This window comes from Dipteris shenzhenensis, chromosome 13 (assembly GCF_047967505.1).
Source record: "Dipteris shenzhenensis isolate YYH24624 ecotype China chromosome 13, Dip_SZ_1.0, whole genome shotgun sequence".
In the NCBI taxonomy this organism is placed as follows: domain Eukaryota; kingdom Viridiplantae; phylum Streptophyta; class Polypodiopsida; order Gleicheniales; family Dipteridaceae; genus Dipteris; species Dipteris shenzhenensis.
In genome coordinates, this window is record NC_141608.1 from 41,638,834 (window position 1) to 41,655,450 (window position 16,617).

Here is a 16,617-nt window from a genome sequence, read left to right on the forward strand (position 1 = left end):
TGAGGTCTCCGAAGGTGGCCAACGCCACTCCCCTGGGTCCCACTCCACCTCTGACAAGGAGCGGCCCTCCCATATCCAGAGTCTCCAATCCTGGTCTTGCATAACCAGGGGGTCTATATGCCATGTCTTCCCTTGCAGCCCTACAATGGGAAGGCGTTGCCAGGGAAGCTGGGGGTCGATCACGGCCTCTCTGCTCTGTAGGCGACTGTTATCAGTGATGGAGAAGAAGTGTACCGAAGAGTCCGAGAAGAGGCCGGCCACCACCAAAGGAATGCCTCGTGGAGTGAACTGTTCAAGCCACCTCTCATCTCCCGGGAAGAGCTGTCTGGTGTCTGCGGAGATCCTCCAACCTGCAGGGATGGCAGCATCAATCTCCGCTCGCCGAGCCTGGATCCCACGTGCCGTACCTACTGCTGCTGCCAGCTCGCCTGGGCTCAGCTGACTGTAGACGTCCCTCCAAACCCGAAACGAGCGCGCGGGCCCACGCTCCCAGATCGCCCAAGGGATATGGGATCTCTCTCCAAGCTGACGACCTGTATCATCTGTCACCTGGTTGCTCCAGATCAGGGGCTGTCTGTCTGTCTCCTCTCTGTAGCTAGGGGGGACCTGGGAAAGGCTGTGTCGCAACTTCCTCCAGACCGAAATGAGGCTACGGAGGAAGGGGGAACGGGGCTGAGTCAAAGGTGCTGAAGTGAAGATCCATCGGATAAAAGGCTGCCAAACACCCCTAACTGGGGGGTACACCCACTGAGACCATGTTGTAGCAAGAGCTTCCACGTCTGTCCTCCTGGGGTCAGGCCACGGATGACTAGCTTGCCAAGAAGTGCCTAACTCTGAAGCTCTGGATCTATGATGCCGAGGCCGCCCTCTGCCTGGGGGCCTCTGCCTGGGGGAGAATGACCGTCTGCCAGGCGACCCTAGCTCTGGTGGTGCCGGAACCGTCTGAGCCAGACCAAAGGAAGTTCCGCACCAGTCTCCTCAGCTGGGCTACACAAGACCTCGAGAAACACCAGCAAGAGGCTACATACCAAGCAGTGGCAAGGACCTGGTTGACCACAAGGGCCTTGCCTGCCAAGGAAAGCCGAGCCGTGCTCCAGAAAGCAAGCTTCCGTCGTATGGAGGCTAGGACCGGTAAGAACTACTGAGCCGGTGTGATGTCCAGGCCTACCTGGAATCCCAGGTAACGTGTCGTCTGTCCTCTGGGGATCCAGCGAAACCCCAGGAAAATACCCCACTGTGAGCTGGCTCCCGGTCGGTAAGAAAACCAACTGACTTATGCCAGTTGATTTTCGCTCGAGCCGCAAGGCAAAACATCTCTAGGGATAGTCTCACTCGCTCCAGTGACTCGACATCATCCTGCACATATAGGGCTGTGTCATCTGCATACTCGGAGTCCAGCAGCTCGGCATCCTCTCGAATAGGGAGACGCATCCCGCGAAGACCAGTGGTGCGAGCTCGAAGGAAGTGTGTCATGGCCTCCGCAAAAAATAGGAAGAGGTAAGGCGCTAATGGACAGCCCTGACGCACCGAGCGCTCGAGTGTGAATCTCTCCCCATCCTGCCGCTAATGATAACCCGACTGGAGGCCGATCTGTAAAGGCTAGCAATACCTCTAATCCACTCGTCTGGAAAACCGAACCGAGCGAGTGTACCTTCCAAGAAAGACCAGTCTACCCTGTCGTATGCCTTCTCAAAGTCGAGAAGGAGTATGGCAAGGTGCTGGGCCCATTCCGTCGCCTCTGAGAAAGTGAAGATGTTGTCCAAGATGCTACGATCTTGGACAAAACCAGTCCGGGTGTCATGAATCAGGTCGTGTAGCAGGGGGCGGATGCGACTGCTGATCATCTTGGCGAGGATTTTGTAGGCGGTCGGGAGGAGGGTGATTGGGCGCCACTGTCTGATCTCCTAGCGGTCCCCCCCTTTGGGGATGAGGCAAATCAAGCCTGTCGCAAGGCTCTCTGGCATCTGCCCGCTGGAGAAGATGTGCTGGAAGGCTGCGAGTAAGGGCCGGTGGATCTGCTCCCAAAAGGTGGTGAAGAAAGCTCTAGAGAGGCCATCCTCACCTGGGCATTTCTGCCCATCAATAGCACTCACCGCATCCTGCATCTCCGCAACAGTGAAAGGTGCGAGAAGGGTATCGCTCATGCTGGGCTACACGAGTCTCGGTGTAGATCTCCACACCTCCTCCCTGCAAATGAGACCACGAGGGCCTGGGGGCTCCTGCTGGAATAAGGATCTGTAGTAGTTTGTCGCCAAGTCCCGGACCTCATCTGGATCTGTCCTGACACTACCATCCTGTGCCCTAAGAGAACGGAGCTGTTCCCCTGCTGACCTCTGTCCATGAGTCCTGAAGAACTCCCTGCACATCCTGTCGCCTCTCCTAGCCCAGACGGACTTGGAAGCATGAAATGAAAACTCTGAGCGACGCTGGGTGATCTCCTCTAGCATGGCCCGGGCCCGAACCTCCTGCTGTCTGAGGTCCTCAGAGCCTGGAGAAGATTGCTGCATCCTCTGAATCGAGGCGAGGTCACGTCTGAGACCCCTCTTCCGCGCCCAACACCGCTGTCTGACCTGAATCGCCTCCTGCTGGCAAATACGGCTAGACTCAGCAAGTGCCTGAGCTACCTGTGCTGCCATATCCTTGGTAGGGTCCCACTCCTGCTCTCATAGGTCCACTATCCTGCTGTGAACCGCTGCTCTGGTGTAGATGGAATCTGGGATCTGGCATGAACGTGGAGGTGAGGACTGAGAGGCCGAGTCCAGGACTAGGATGACTGGGGCATGGTCTGAAAGTGTTGTCCCTGGAACCACTCCTGACTGTCCTCCTCTGCCAAGCGCCCAATCACTGACATAGAAACGGTCGAGTCGCTCCAGGAGTCTGCCTCCCTCCCTCCTGTAACCCCAAGAGAAGTCCAGACTCCCAGGCCATCTGCGAAAGGAAGGCTCCCTCCAACTATCCCGACCTCCCACTGCAAAGAGGAAGGAGTCCCAATCTGCCTGCTCTGCCTGAGCTATACCGAGGAACTCTGGGCCCCTTCCCTGCTCATCCTCTGAGGTCTCAAGGTTGTTGAAGTCCCCTCCTACAATCCAAGAGTCCATCTCTGGCAATAGGTCTGTCAAGGATCTCCAAAAAACGGATCTACGTCTGAGATCTCAGTCGGGGCGTAGATATTGAGGATGCCGATGCGGGATCCCTCAATATGCAAGGCCACCCAAAGCGCACGTCCTGGGATCAAAGTGCAAGAACCAAACACATGCTGAACTAGAGAAGCGTCGATGGAGGTACAGACGCCCCCGCTTCTCCCTTGCTCGCCAATCGAAGGTTCCCAGTAGGTGTGGGAGCGTCCTGTGAGGACCTCCCCACAAATACTAGTTTGTGAAGCCGAAAGCTTGTGTTCCTGTAGTAGGAGCACATCTATCTTTCCCACCAAAGTTGGCTGGAGCTCCTGTCTGAGCACCATCTTCCTAGGGCCACGGGTGCCTGATGAGTGGAACCTGTTGACGTTCCAAGAGATAATGCGTAAACTCATGAGGAGGGAAGGTGGGCCACAAACAGCTGTCTGCTTGCGGTCGAAGTCGAAGTGGTCGTAGGATGTCCTGTGTGGAGACGAAGGCGCTTCTGTGAAGGTTTCGAAGGAGAGGCCGGATCATCGGACCCATCCTCTAAAACCTTCAGCAGAGGGGAAAGGCCCTTCGTCCCGTGGTGGTAAGCTCTCTCTAACTAGCTCGACGCCTCTGCCAAGGAAATGCTGTAGAAGCCTGCAACCTCTGAAGTCCTCCAGGGGCGAAGCCCTTCCGCGTAGGCCCACTCCAGAGGTGGTCTAATAATGACCAGGAGTCGGAAACGTTTGGCGTTGTGGCGCCAACGCAAACGAACATCTCCCTCCTGCCACTGCTGCTGAAGAAGCTCCGCTGCTCTGCTACCAATCCAGTCCTGCACCTGCTCTTGGGTCTGGTCTCGTATCGTCTCCCAAACATTTTCATTCGTCCATTGCTCATTCCCTTCACTGGAGATAGTGAAGGAATAGCTAGGACCATCATGCGGAGCCAGGATGGACACCTTACCCTCTGCTCCCTTGCGGAGGAAGAAGATGCTTGCTGATGTCTAGGCATGCAGGAAAGGAGCCAATACCCGCTGCATCCAAGTAGTCCCAAGGACCTTCTCGGTAAAACTCCAATGGAAGAGCTCTAGGAGCAGCCCTTGGGCTTGGGGACGAAGATGAGGAGTTTGAATCGGAGGGAGGGGTGCTGGCCACCTGTGGGGAAGGGCCTATCCCCGCCGTCGGGCTCGGAGGGATAGACGAGGGTGAGGTCTGTGCAGGCTTTGGGGCTGAAGGTGGCGCAGGTGGGTGGGGGGGGGGATTCCTTCTGGATCATGCTCGAGGAAGAGGGTGGAGCGGGAACCACTGGTGCGGGGGGGATCCTGGAGGGGGGGGTGGGGATCAGAGAATCGAGGAGGAGGGGGGAGGTGGGGGAGGGCGGGGTGAGGGATGAGGAAGAGGCTGGTTGACCTTCTCCTTTCCCTTCTCCTACCCCTTACCGGGCTGTTGATGAGTAGGGATCATCTGAGGGGGCTCTTGCTGTGGCTGGGAAGGTTTTTTGGGGCCTGCCTTGTTGCCCTTCCGTTTTCGTTTGACTTCCGTCCAGCCTTCCCTTTCGGGAGGGGATGTCGCTGACTGGAGCGGAGTATCCTGAGCTGCGTGAACGGGGGTCTTCTGAGATTCTGTACCCGTGAAGCGAGGACATGAGCATGCCTGGTGCCCGAAGCCATGGCATCTCAGACACTGGTTGGGGCGACCAGTGACCAGAATGCGCTGCGTCACCACACCTGTGTCTGTCTCTATCTCGAACTCCGAAGGGATGCTCTGTGGGTCAAGGACTGCCACTTTGACACGTGGCACCCCTTGGGCTGCCGCCGCATCAACGTAAGTGTCCTGCATAGGCCAACCAAAGTGCGCCCCCAAGTCCTTGATGATCGGGCGAAGCTCGGTTGCAAAACTGGGAAGATAAGGGTGACTGGGTGTCGAGGAATGCGAAAGCGGGAATCGAAGTCCGCTACACTGAATCCCCTGTACCAAGGAACCATGAGGATGATCTTCCCACCCACAGAAGTAGGGGATCGCCTGACTATGTCGCTCGCAGCCTGTGCCGAGGAGAGCTTAAGCCAGAAAATGCCACGTCCCATGAGTGCAACCTCCTCAATGTGACTGTCCTCGAGGTAGAGGGTGGACTGCAACCAGTCCCTGATGTCTGCTCGTGAAGGCGAGTAGCCAATGACCCTCCCATAAACTGATGTCTGGGAGAAGTCCGTGGCGGCCTGCTTCACCAAGGAGACCTGGTGCTATGTCAATGTAACGCGATAGGCTGGTGGAGGGGGGGGTCTGTCTGGGCCACCGGTTCCGGGCACGTAGCCGCCATATCGCTTGACTAACTGGGAACTCCCGAGGCGGGTGAAGGGAAAAGAAGAGGGAGGGGAGAGGTAAGGTACTAAGGATGGAGGAAGGTGGGCGGGGACTAAGGGGGTGGCGGGGGCAAGGGAGGTGAGGTGGGTCGAGGCGGGAAGGTGTGGGAAAAAAAAAAAAAAGGTGGGTCGAGGCGGTAAGGTGAGGTGAGGTGAGCGGAGTGGTGTGAGGTGAGGTGAGGAGAGGTGAGTGTTGTGGAGCAGGGTGCGGGGGGGGGGGGGGGACGGTGAACGGAGCGGTGGAGTGGAGCGGAGGGAAGGGGCGAGGTGAGCGGAGCGGAGGGGGAGACGGGTGGGCGGAGGGGGCGGGTTGGTCGAGTCGGGTGGGCGGAGTGGAGCAGGGGGGTGGGTCGAGGTGGGTGGGCGGAGTGGAGCGGGGAGGTGAGCGGAGCGGAGGGGGAGGCGGGTGGGCGGAGAGGAGCGGGGGGGTAGCGACGGCGGGAGGCGAGGCTGAGAGGAGGGGAGAGTGGCGGAGAGGGGGATGGCTGTCTGCGCGGCAGCAGCCAACGGGGGGAGAGAGAGGGCCGCGCAGATAGCGAGGGGGGGGTAGACGGGGAGCGAAGGGGGAGGGAGCTCGCAGGAGCTGGTTGCACTAAGCATTGAGCATTAGAATAGGGGTTTGAAGTTATTCAAAATATAATTCATAATTGTGGACCATAGAATTCATGAATGCTATATCTTATTGTGTTTCCAATAGGTAAATGCACAAACCTCACTAGTTAAAATGGGCATCCCCTCTCAAATGGGCAAAAGTCTGCACGATGTTGAGTTGCAATGGTTTACAAACATTCAAAATGAGAAGCTTTCATGGAAATATTACAAGGAGCCTGTCGGAATATGGAACAATGTAAGTTTGTCTTCAACAGACCTTTTGGAGCATCTCAATGTTACAAAGGATTCAACTGACTACTTATGGTACATATGTAGGTATGTAGACTTCCTCCTTAATGTTTGATAGTATTTGTATATCAACGTTGTCAACTTATCTTGTGAATTTTTTTTTCCTACCATAAGTTACGTGAGTCTGTCATTGTTGTATTTGGCTGATTTGATCCATTTAGTGGTCTAGATACCATCTTGAAGGCCAAAAGCACTGCTCCACATGACCTACAACCCTGACAAACTGAGAGGAAATATGCCTAAGTAAATCATCCGTAGATCTGGACAACCTGCCCCCAAAATGAACATCACAGACAAGGCATCCCCATCTGATCGTCGTAATCCTATGAGTTGAATTGGGATCTTTTGATCTTGTAAAGGCCCCAAGCCTTCTCCTTTCATTTCCTCTAAGGTGACTTACTACTTGGAGTTTACGATCATCTGGAAGGATTTTGAAAGAACCCACAAAGGAAGCAGGGCCTCTCTCCCATCTAAACCACTGCATATAATGAGAACTACAGCTTCAATTTTGTTGCGAGATTTTGCACTAGGAAGCATTCCTCTGCTGGGTGACTTTGTTTTGTGTCGTGCATGCAGTTTTTTCAGGCAATCTCAGATACTGGAAGTTGTGTAGCTGCGTCGGGCAACCCGGAAGAGTTTTTTTTTTTTGGCAAGAAAAGTACTTCATTAAGTATGAATAAAAACCTGAAAGAGTTTTGAACAGTTGTACTGGGGTTTTTACCCCCCTTTCGGAGCTGTTCGTGCTATCAGAATTTCATTATGAGAAACAGATCAGATGATACCAGCAATATCATTTACATTTTGCTGATTTTTACTGATTTTCATACAGTTCGCCTCTGTCTCCGCTCCCCCTCCTGTAGCCTCTCCACCCCCCCTCCCGTAGCCTCTCCGCCCCCCTCTCGTAGCCTTTCTGCTCCCTCCTTCGTAGCCTCTCTCTCTCCGCTCCCCCTCCCGTAGCCTCTCTGCCCCCCCCCCCCCCCCCCAAGCCTCTCTCCGCTCCCCCTCTCGCAGCCTCTCCGCCCCCCCCTCCCATAGCCTCTCCGCCGCCCCCCCCCCCCGGTAGTCTCTCCGCCCCTTCTCCCGTAGCCTCTTCTAGTTGGGCTGAATCCCCAGCCCAACTAGGGGGTTAGCTCAGCCAGGGGGTAACAGGAGATATGGCCAGCAAAGCATGGCCCAACCTACTTTCCTCCTCTTCACATTCTCTGTAACCCCGAGTTGGGCTAAACCCCCAACCCAACCCGGGGGTTAGGTTAAGCAAGGGGGGTTCATCATACAGCCAACTATGGATTGGCCTACCCTCTCTTCCAAGTCCCCCTCAACCCCCTTAACTCCTTCAACATCCATTAGGACTCGGTACTCTACAGTTGCAGCCATGACACCCTCTCCATACGCACGGAATTACCAACAAGAAGGCTCAAAATGGCCCATCCTCGGGCAACAGGATCAGATTTTTTATCTGCAGCAGGCAGTGAGAGAGCTACGATTGGAGCTGGCAGAAGTAAAGGCCCAACTTCACATCTTGGAAGGGCCTGGTAAGCAGGCAGTAATTGATGAGGCTGTAAAATTTTGTAAGGATTCCCCACCTACCCCGCAGCTAGTCTCTATAGTCAAAGATCTTGTTCACACTGAAGTACAAACTGCTAGGAAGGAAGTGTTTGTGGAAGTTGACAACAAAGCAAGTAAGTCTGATATCCAAGCAGAGATTAAAGAACACGAAGCTAGATGTGATAATGCGCTGAAGATTAGAATAGGGGGGCTCCCAAATGATTGGTACAAAGAGGAGGATACATATAGTGAAATATTGACAAAGATCAAATCAAGTTTGCCCAACATCGAATGGGTGAATGATGATGAGTAGGATGATGACGCGACTCCAGGCCAGCTTCTATTTTGCACTATAGAGGTCATGCAATCCTTATATTGAAGTCAAAAGATATGCGGATCAAGCTTCTTCGACAATCTTACAAGCTGAAGGGCACCAAAGTATGGATAGCAGAGGAGCTTACACAAAATCACTCAAGATTAAGGCAACTGAATTAGCTAAAGTCAGGGCTGCCAGAAAGGATGGAAAATGGGCAGTTTACCGTGAAGGGGTAGCACTAATCAGAGATTTTAAATCAAAACCAAAAGACTCTCAGTCTTAAACTGATGTATGGCTGTTTACTCTCCAGAATATCATGTAGGTACTCTAAATAATTGGGGTTGCTTTTTGCACTCCTTGGGAGCTGCCATGTGCCCTCCCTAAAGCGCTGTCCCATAGACCTTTTGGTCCCCAGTGGACGTTAATAGACTTTCTTTCTTTCTTTCTTTTCTTTCTCCACCTCACCATTTGAAAAATGGGGGATTGACTATGTGGGTCCCATACATCTAGCAGCAAAGGGAACATAGGCATGCTACATCATTGTGGCCACTGATTACTTTACAAAATGGGCTGAAGCTAAAGCAATCAGAAAGGCAGATGCCAGAAGCATAGCAAGATTCTTATACAAGAATGTGATCACCCAATTTGGATGCCCCATTGAAATTGTGTCAGATAGAGGCACACATTTTGTCAATGAGGTAATCCAAGAACTCTTGTTTGACTTTATGGTAATCCATATAAAAAGCACACCCTACTACCTGCAAGGGAATGGATAGGCCGAATCCACCAACAAAATTTTATCCATTATCCTCACCAAGGTAGTAGAACCACAATGTTCTGATTGGGCAGAAAAACTAAATGCAGCCTTATGGGCATACTGAACCACATTCAAGGTTAGTACAGGGACAGAGGGTTTGGCTCAAGTGTGGTATGCAGCCAGACATTGCCTATGCCACAGGGCTTCTATCTCAGTTCATGCCTTGTCCCACAGTCACGGATTGGAATGCAGCGAAGAGGGTACTCCATTATGTGCATGGTACACTTACCTATGGGCTGCATTATGCTCCAGGCGGTGACATTTCTCTTAGTGGCTTTATAGACTCAGATTGGTCAGGGGACATAGATGATTGCAGGTCCACTTTCGGCTATTGCTTCTCATTCGATCAGCATGTATCTCATGGCTCAGTAAGAAGCAAGACCGAGTGTCTCTCTCAGTAGTGAAGCAGAGTACAAAGCTGCGAATTCAACCACTATGGAGTGTATGTGGTTGAGGAAGCTTCTGCATGTCAAGCATCATGCTCAAGATGGTGATGTAGCTTAGCCAGAGCTGCATTGCTATTGGAAACAATCATGTATCTCATGCTCGCATGAAACACATTGAGAATCACTATCATTATGTGCGGGATTGTATGACAGATGGCTTCATCGACCTCACATATTATTCCACTGAGGACAATGTGGCCAATATCTTCACTAAAATCCTGTTACGCCTCTTTTCACATGACAAGTCAGACTCTCCTATGTAGTTCGACTAATACTAGAATATGCTTCCAAACTCTGTCTCATTCATCTCTGGCAAGTGAGTCAGGGCCCGTTGAAGAAAGGAGGCATAAAAATCTATAACTATTCTTAAGTCGGCATCGGGATCCATTTGCAAAACCCCATTTGACACGATCCCAGCACTCCTGAAACCTCTGATCTACAAGCAAACACAAGAACACACCAAACGTGAGGAATCTGAGCAGGCTACTCACCACCCAAACATGACATCTATGGGATGCGATCTCGAATCAGGAGATGTTCCCTCCGAGCCACGAGCTGAGCTACTAGCAGGAACTGCTAACCACATCCCGACCAGCCTCATGTCCCATACCACCGGGTGGCGCCTAGAGGCCTTGGATCTGCTACTTGGCCTTGGGCTACGCTAAGATGTAGGCGCGCGTCCGCGACTCAATCCAGGATCAGACCTAGCACCTGGGAATGAGACTTGCTCCCATCGTCTCACTGAAAATTGAACCTCTGGGCCCCTTATATAGACTCGGGCCCAATGTGCCAAAAATAGCGAAGACCTCTAACTAGTTTGTACTCTTGCCACTCAACCCGAGAATCAAGCCTGTCTAGTCCTAAGCATCCCCAAGCTACGTGATCTAGTCTTGTGTACCCCAGTACACATCAGATACCAATCCGTGTACATGACATACTTCCCTCCTCTAAGAACTCACTCCTGAGTTTGCTAAAAAACCCGGGAATGTCCTCTAGGGGTTAGGTAATGTCTCCCATGTTGCATCCTCCTCAACATGATCCTTCCACTTGATCTTGTATTCTGTGATAGTTCTATTACGAATCAGTCTTTCACGAAATTCAAGAATACTCTCAGATTCGTGTGGAATAAAAGTCAAATCTGCTAGTTTATATGCAACTGGTCCAATTCTTTTAATAATCTTAAAGAGACCACAATATTTGGGGGATAATTTTGGAACCAAATCAATACTTAGGCTCTTGGATTCCTTGGGAATACGTAAATATACCATCGTCCCTTCAGAGTAGTCTCTAAGTGAACGATGTCTATTAGTATAAAATCTGTCCCGATCTTGGGCCACAATGTCCTTGCAGCATCAGTTTGAACTCCCTTGAATCCAACCATAACTGGTGACTTAGGTTGAAAGCATAAAAGGACTGTAACCAATACTTAAATGCTTTGCACTGTTATAAGGAAATTCGATCATGGGTAGATAATCTTTCCATGAAGATTGTCTCTTAGAAACATATGCCCGAAGCATATCTTCAACCAATTGGTTGACCTTCTCTGTACTGCCATCAGATTGTGCATGATCTGAGGAACTCATACCTAGAGTAGTTTCCAGCTTCTCAAAAACGAGTGTCCAAAAGAGTCCTTGTCACTGACTATGTCGGAAGGCAAACCATATAGCTTAAACAATTGGTTCACGAGTCCACAAACTCGTGAGCCAACTAAACAGCTAATGTGGTGGATCTAGTAGGTAAGAATCTAGCCACCTTTGTCAGATGGTCAACTGTGACCCAAACGGAGTCATGACCCTTGCGCGTTCTAGGCAAACCGGTAATGAAATCCATGGAAATACTTTGCCATTTATTACCCGGGATTTGCAATGGCTATAATAAACCCACGCTTCTAAGGCGTTTGGCCTTAGTAACCTGACAAACCCGGCAATCTACCACAGAGTTTTCAATAAATGCATGCATCTTAGGCCAATGAAAGGTATGTTTCACAAGAGACAGAGTCCGATGTATACCTGGATGTCTAGTACTATGAGCATCATGACACTCCCAGAGAATCTTGGATCGAAGATCTGAAACATCTGGCACACATATCTTTCCATTCTGGAATAGCAAGACATTCCTAATCATCCACTAACCTCCCGTCGCCTGTACCATAGGTGGCACAATCCTCGAGTCCTGGTTAACCATGGAGCTCCCATCTTGGACCTTTTGCCAATAAGAACTGAAATGACTATCAGTTGCGCAAAGCCTCCTCAAAGATTGAAATAGGTATGAGGATATTTCCCTAAAGGACATAGCATTTACAAACTTGACTCAACTAAAGGCATCCGCCACACTATCCTTTCGATAACGTATTTCAAAATCAAAATCTTGCATTAACTCTGCTCATTTAGTCTTTCGTCCCCTGAATTCAGACCCGTCACACACATATATTGACTGATGATCTGTCAATACAAATTTGGAACTATACAAGTAGTGTCTCTAAACCTTTAGAGCATACACAACTGCGTATAGTTATTTTTCTAGTGTGGGCCAATGATATTGGGTGTCGTCTAGCTTTTTACTCTCAAAAGCTACAGGTTCGTCCTCTTGGAATAAAGCTGCCCCAATCACAAAATCACTCGCATCGGCCTCTAAAACATAAGGCCGGGTAGGATTTGGTAATGCAAGAACAGGAGCCTCCTTGATAGTTAGCTTCAAGGTTTCAAAAGACTTGTTCAATGCATCATTCCAAGAAATTGGCTGGGTAGATCTGCGTCCACGACCTTTCAATATGTTGGTCAAGGGTGCCGTGCTGTTCGAATAATCACGCACAGACTTCCGTAGGAAAACCGTAAATCCTAGGTAAGAACGAAGTTGTTTCACTGTCTTAGGGATGGGCCATTCCAAAACCTTCTGGATACGATCTAGATCAATGGTAATACCTTCAGAAGAAATCTTGTGTCCTAAGTAAATGATCTCCTTCATAAAGAAGTCACATTACTCATCTTGACATAGAGCTTATTCTGTCTTAGAATAACTAAGACAATCCGGAGGTGTCCAATGTGATCCTCTAGTGTTTGGCTATAGACCAAGATGTCATCTAAGAACACGACAACGAATTTGCCGAAATAATGTCGGATCAAATCATGCTTAAATCATTTTTGTTATTAACAGGCACAACGAATGAAGAAAGCGGTTGATCTATCACAATAAGAGCAGAAATGGTGCCAAATTCAATGACCAAAAACCATACTCCACAACAGATGAAAAGCCCAGTCCCAACATCATAAGAAATATCCCTACAATTCAACTAGCTACGTCGGTAAAAACCATATAACGCTTTCTTTGCAAATGAATCTAGTTGCTTAGAACGTCACTAGTCCATTTTACAACATTGATAGATGATAGCTTTACTCAGCTTCACCAGCAACTACAGTAGAGATGTGTCACAAACGGCCCTACGACACTTAGTCCCTAGTGCAATTAGCATCAACTTACCTTGCAAGCATGTTTGAAGGATGCTTTCCTTGCAAAGCATGAGGCATTCAAGAACCTTAAAGATGAAATTGTCAACTTCATCTGCGCTTTCATTTTTCAAATATGAAGTGGTTGTTTCTATGTTCTTCTTAGATTAAGGAAAAAAAATGACATCAAGATGAGGAAAAGAAGCCATGCACAAGATTGGAGACTGTGACGCTTTCTGGCCATACTTTTTGGTCACCTGCCCCTGCGTTGGGCACCAGGGGAGGCATTTGCATTTCTATCTCTTCTTCGATGCTCCCTTGGGTCATTGGACATGGAGTCATAGTCCCCTCTAGAGCACAGTGGGTTATTTTGTTGATTGGTGGGCGTAAGGTTGGCTTTCTTAACCTTTTTGCACCCAACTTGAGAGGGGATTGTGTCCTCTTTTGGAAGGAGTTGCTCTCTTGGTCCCATATTGCAGATTCTTGGATTATTGGGGGTGATTTCAACATGGTTGAGATGCCTTCAGACAAAAGAGGGGGTAGGGAAGGTGACATTCACTCCTTTGAGAGAGCAGCATGGGATGCCTTCCTTTTTCAGTTCAGTGGCAGAGATGTTTGGTATGATGATGCTTTTCACACTCAACCACAGTCTCTTCTGTTTTCTTGGTCGAACAGGAGAGTAAGGATGCCTATCCATGCACAGATTGACGGATTTTATGTGGATGATTGGGCACTGGACAGAGGTGGGACAGTATGCATCAGCACTGGGGTGTCCACTTAAGATCATTTTCTGGTTGTTCTGGTGGTTTCAGAGCCTCGGGCGAGAGGCCGCTCTGCGAGTATCAAGATTCTAGATGCCTTTTATGCAAAGGAGGGCCTTAGAGAGGTAGTGATACGGATTTGGGTTTCTCACCTGCAGGCTAGGCAGTTGTCCCCGTTAGATGTGGCCAGCCCTCACTGACATTAGCAGCTTTTATCATTTTGTTGCTAGTATCAGGAGAGATGCGATTCGCAGGCGAGAGATTGCCATTCGCCAGCAGCTGGCAGCTGTCCAAAGAGAAGAGCAGAAACGGCCTACAAATGCTTGGATTTAGGAGCGTCTTGCTGCAGCAAGGGCTCATCAGCAGGCACTTTTAGATTAGAGAGCAGAGTATGCCTTTCACGCCAGAGTCTTTCTGGACACAGATCGAAGGTAGAGTCAACAAGCAGTTCTTCTCTATTCTTGGCCCTAGACATAGTAGAAAGAGTGTTTTGCAGCTTGTTGACTGAGACAGGGTACTTCAGACACATCCAGATGCCGTCATGCAGATTGCTTCAGATTACTATGCCTCCCTTTTGATTGCAGATCTTGATTCACGAGATGATGCTAGACAGGTTGTTTGGCATCATATTCCTATGTTGGTGGATCGAGGTATGAGAGCCTCACTTGATGCACGCTTCACCAATAGAGTTCAGGACTGCTCTTATTGCCCTTTATAAGGGTAGTTGTCCAGGGTCAGATGGACTTACACCTTTTTTTTTTAATTTTTGGGGTTCAGATTGGGGATTACATCACCTCAGCCCTGCAGGGCATTTGGGACTCGGGTGAGATGCCGGACTCACTCTCGGAGGGTCTCATTCATCTTATCCCAAGAGGAGGTTGCAGAAATTTAGTGTCTCAGTGGAGACCGATCACCTTACTGGGCACTTTGTATAAGATCTTGGCGAAAGCCATCAGCCTGCGATTGCAGCCCATCCTGCCAGATCTTATACATGACATGCAGACAGGCTTTGTCCATGGCAGAAGCATTTTTGATAACATATTCTCATTTTGGGAGGCTTTTGAGTAGGTTATGCATGAGGGCCATAGATTGGAAATCCTACTCTTGGACTTTGAAAAAGCACATGATAGGGTAGATTGGGGTTTTCTAGAGGGAACCCTTCTTTGCTTTGGATTTTCAGATTTGTGGATTAGAGGGGTTTTTGCTCTTTACAGGTCAGCCCATAGCCAGGTTCTCATTGGTGGAGTCAGGGGGGAGAGGTTTCAGATTTCCAGATCAGTCCGACAGGGATAGCCCTCTAGCCCCCTTTCTATTCTTATTTGTGGTTGAAGCTGTGAGCCTCTATATTAGAGCTCAAGCTGATATTTTTGGGCTGAGACTTCTGTTGAGACAGGAAGAGGAGTTGCTGGACAGTGAGTTGGTAGATGACACGGCTATTTTTTTGGATGCCACTCCATAGATACTCACCTCTTTCAAGACAACCTTGGATTTGTTTTGCATTGCAGCAAGGGCTCACATTAACTGGAACAAATCCAATGGTTTCTGGATTAGTGATGAGGACATTGTGCTGATATTGGCTTTACTTGGATTCAGAGGGGTGTCTCCGTCAGGTATCTTGGATGCTAGGTTGGGGTGGGCATTTCTCCAACGTAGCGGTTCACTCCTGTGTTGGAGAGCATCAGGAGGAAACTCCTATTTTGGAGTTCGGCCAGACTCTCGACCTTGCATCTAGAGTGGTGGTTGTAAACCAGGTACTGTTGGCTACATCCTGGTTTGTTTGCTCTTGTTGGTGCTGATCTACAAGTAGTATCCTTCAGCTCAAGAGACCTATCAGGAATTTTTTGTGGAGTGGATTAGACGACACTTCAGATGTGATAGCTAGGGTGGCTTGGGAGACTCTTATTCTACCCACTAAGGAAGGGGGTCTCAATATTATTGATCCATACTTGTAGTGTAGAGCCTTGCTCTGCAAGATGGTGGTCAGAGGTTTGATGCCTGGTCAAGAGCCATGGAAGGATTTTTCTTACGCAGTATACAGACATGCACACCTTCTCAGGGAGGAGATTGGATGGACAGCCCTAGATGGATGTTTACGTGAGCCCATCTCAGATCTCCTACCTCCCCTCTCATGGCTGCCATTCTGAAAGCCTGGGACTGCTTCAGAAGTACTCTTTGGAGAGTTCCACCCTCCTCTCGTGAAGAAATTGACAGGCAGCCCGCCATGTGGATTGCATACTAGATGAGCATGGCAGATCACTGGGCATGTCACACTACATGCAGTGGTCTAGATGGGAGTTGGGCCCTACATCCACGGTGGAAAGTTTCAGGATGCTTCCAGAGGATTAGAGAGTTCGTTCAGTTAGTCACCTCAGAGGAAGTGCAGCTAGGATGCAACAAATAGATGCAGCCATACCAGTGGAGTGGATGGATATAGACCATTTGCCTATTTCGGAGTCCACCTGGTTGGGAGCTTTTATGAGGACAGGTATCCCTCTAGAGGTTATAGCCTTGCGGAATGCACATGAGGATACCCTTGTCTTTCAGGTTCATGTAGGAGGCAGACTGCACAGATCTTCAGAGGACATTCTCTTGGAGGCTCCTTTTCAGCCTATCAGGATTGCAGGATACATGGAGATGGGTAGAGACTCACAGTGGTATCTTGATTCAGACCTCGTTCTCCAAACTCTTGGATCTTGGAGGCTTTGGTTGTATGAAGGTTCCCCTATTAGATCCTTGCAGTGGGATCCACGGGAATGGCAGTGGATAGATGCAAGGCACCGAGAGAAGAGCATCCCCTTCTTTCGTTACATGGTCAGAAATGCCAGGAGATTCCAGCTTAGTTGTAGAGGTTGGAGGCTCTCTAGAGCTCCTCATTGGGATACTCACCTGATAGGTGCACCTCCATATAACCACGACCTCCAAGATCCCA

At 49.8% G+C, this 16,617-nt stretch overlaps 1 protein-coding gene across 1 annotated transcript in view; it reads left to right on the forward strand.

The window, feature by feature from the left end:
• Window positions 1-16,617, forward strand: part of LOC147895415 (beta-galactosidase 9-like) — a 165,324-nt gene that overhangs the window by 125,002 nt on the left and 23,705 nt on the right. The window contains exon 12 of the mRNA XM_087383347.1: window positions 6,158-6,387. Coding sequence (XP_087239473.1) covers window positions 6,158-6,387 — 230 coding nt within the window. The remainder of the gene's footprint in view (window positions 1-6,157; window positions 6,388-16,617) is intronic.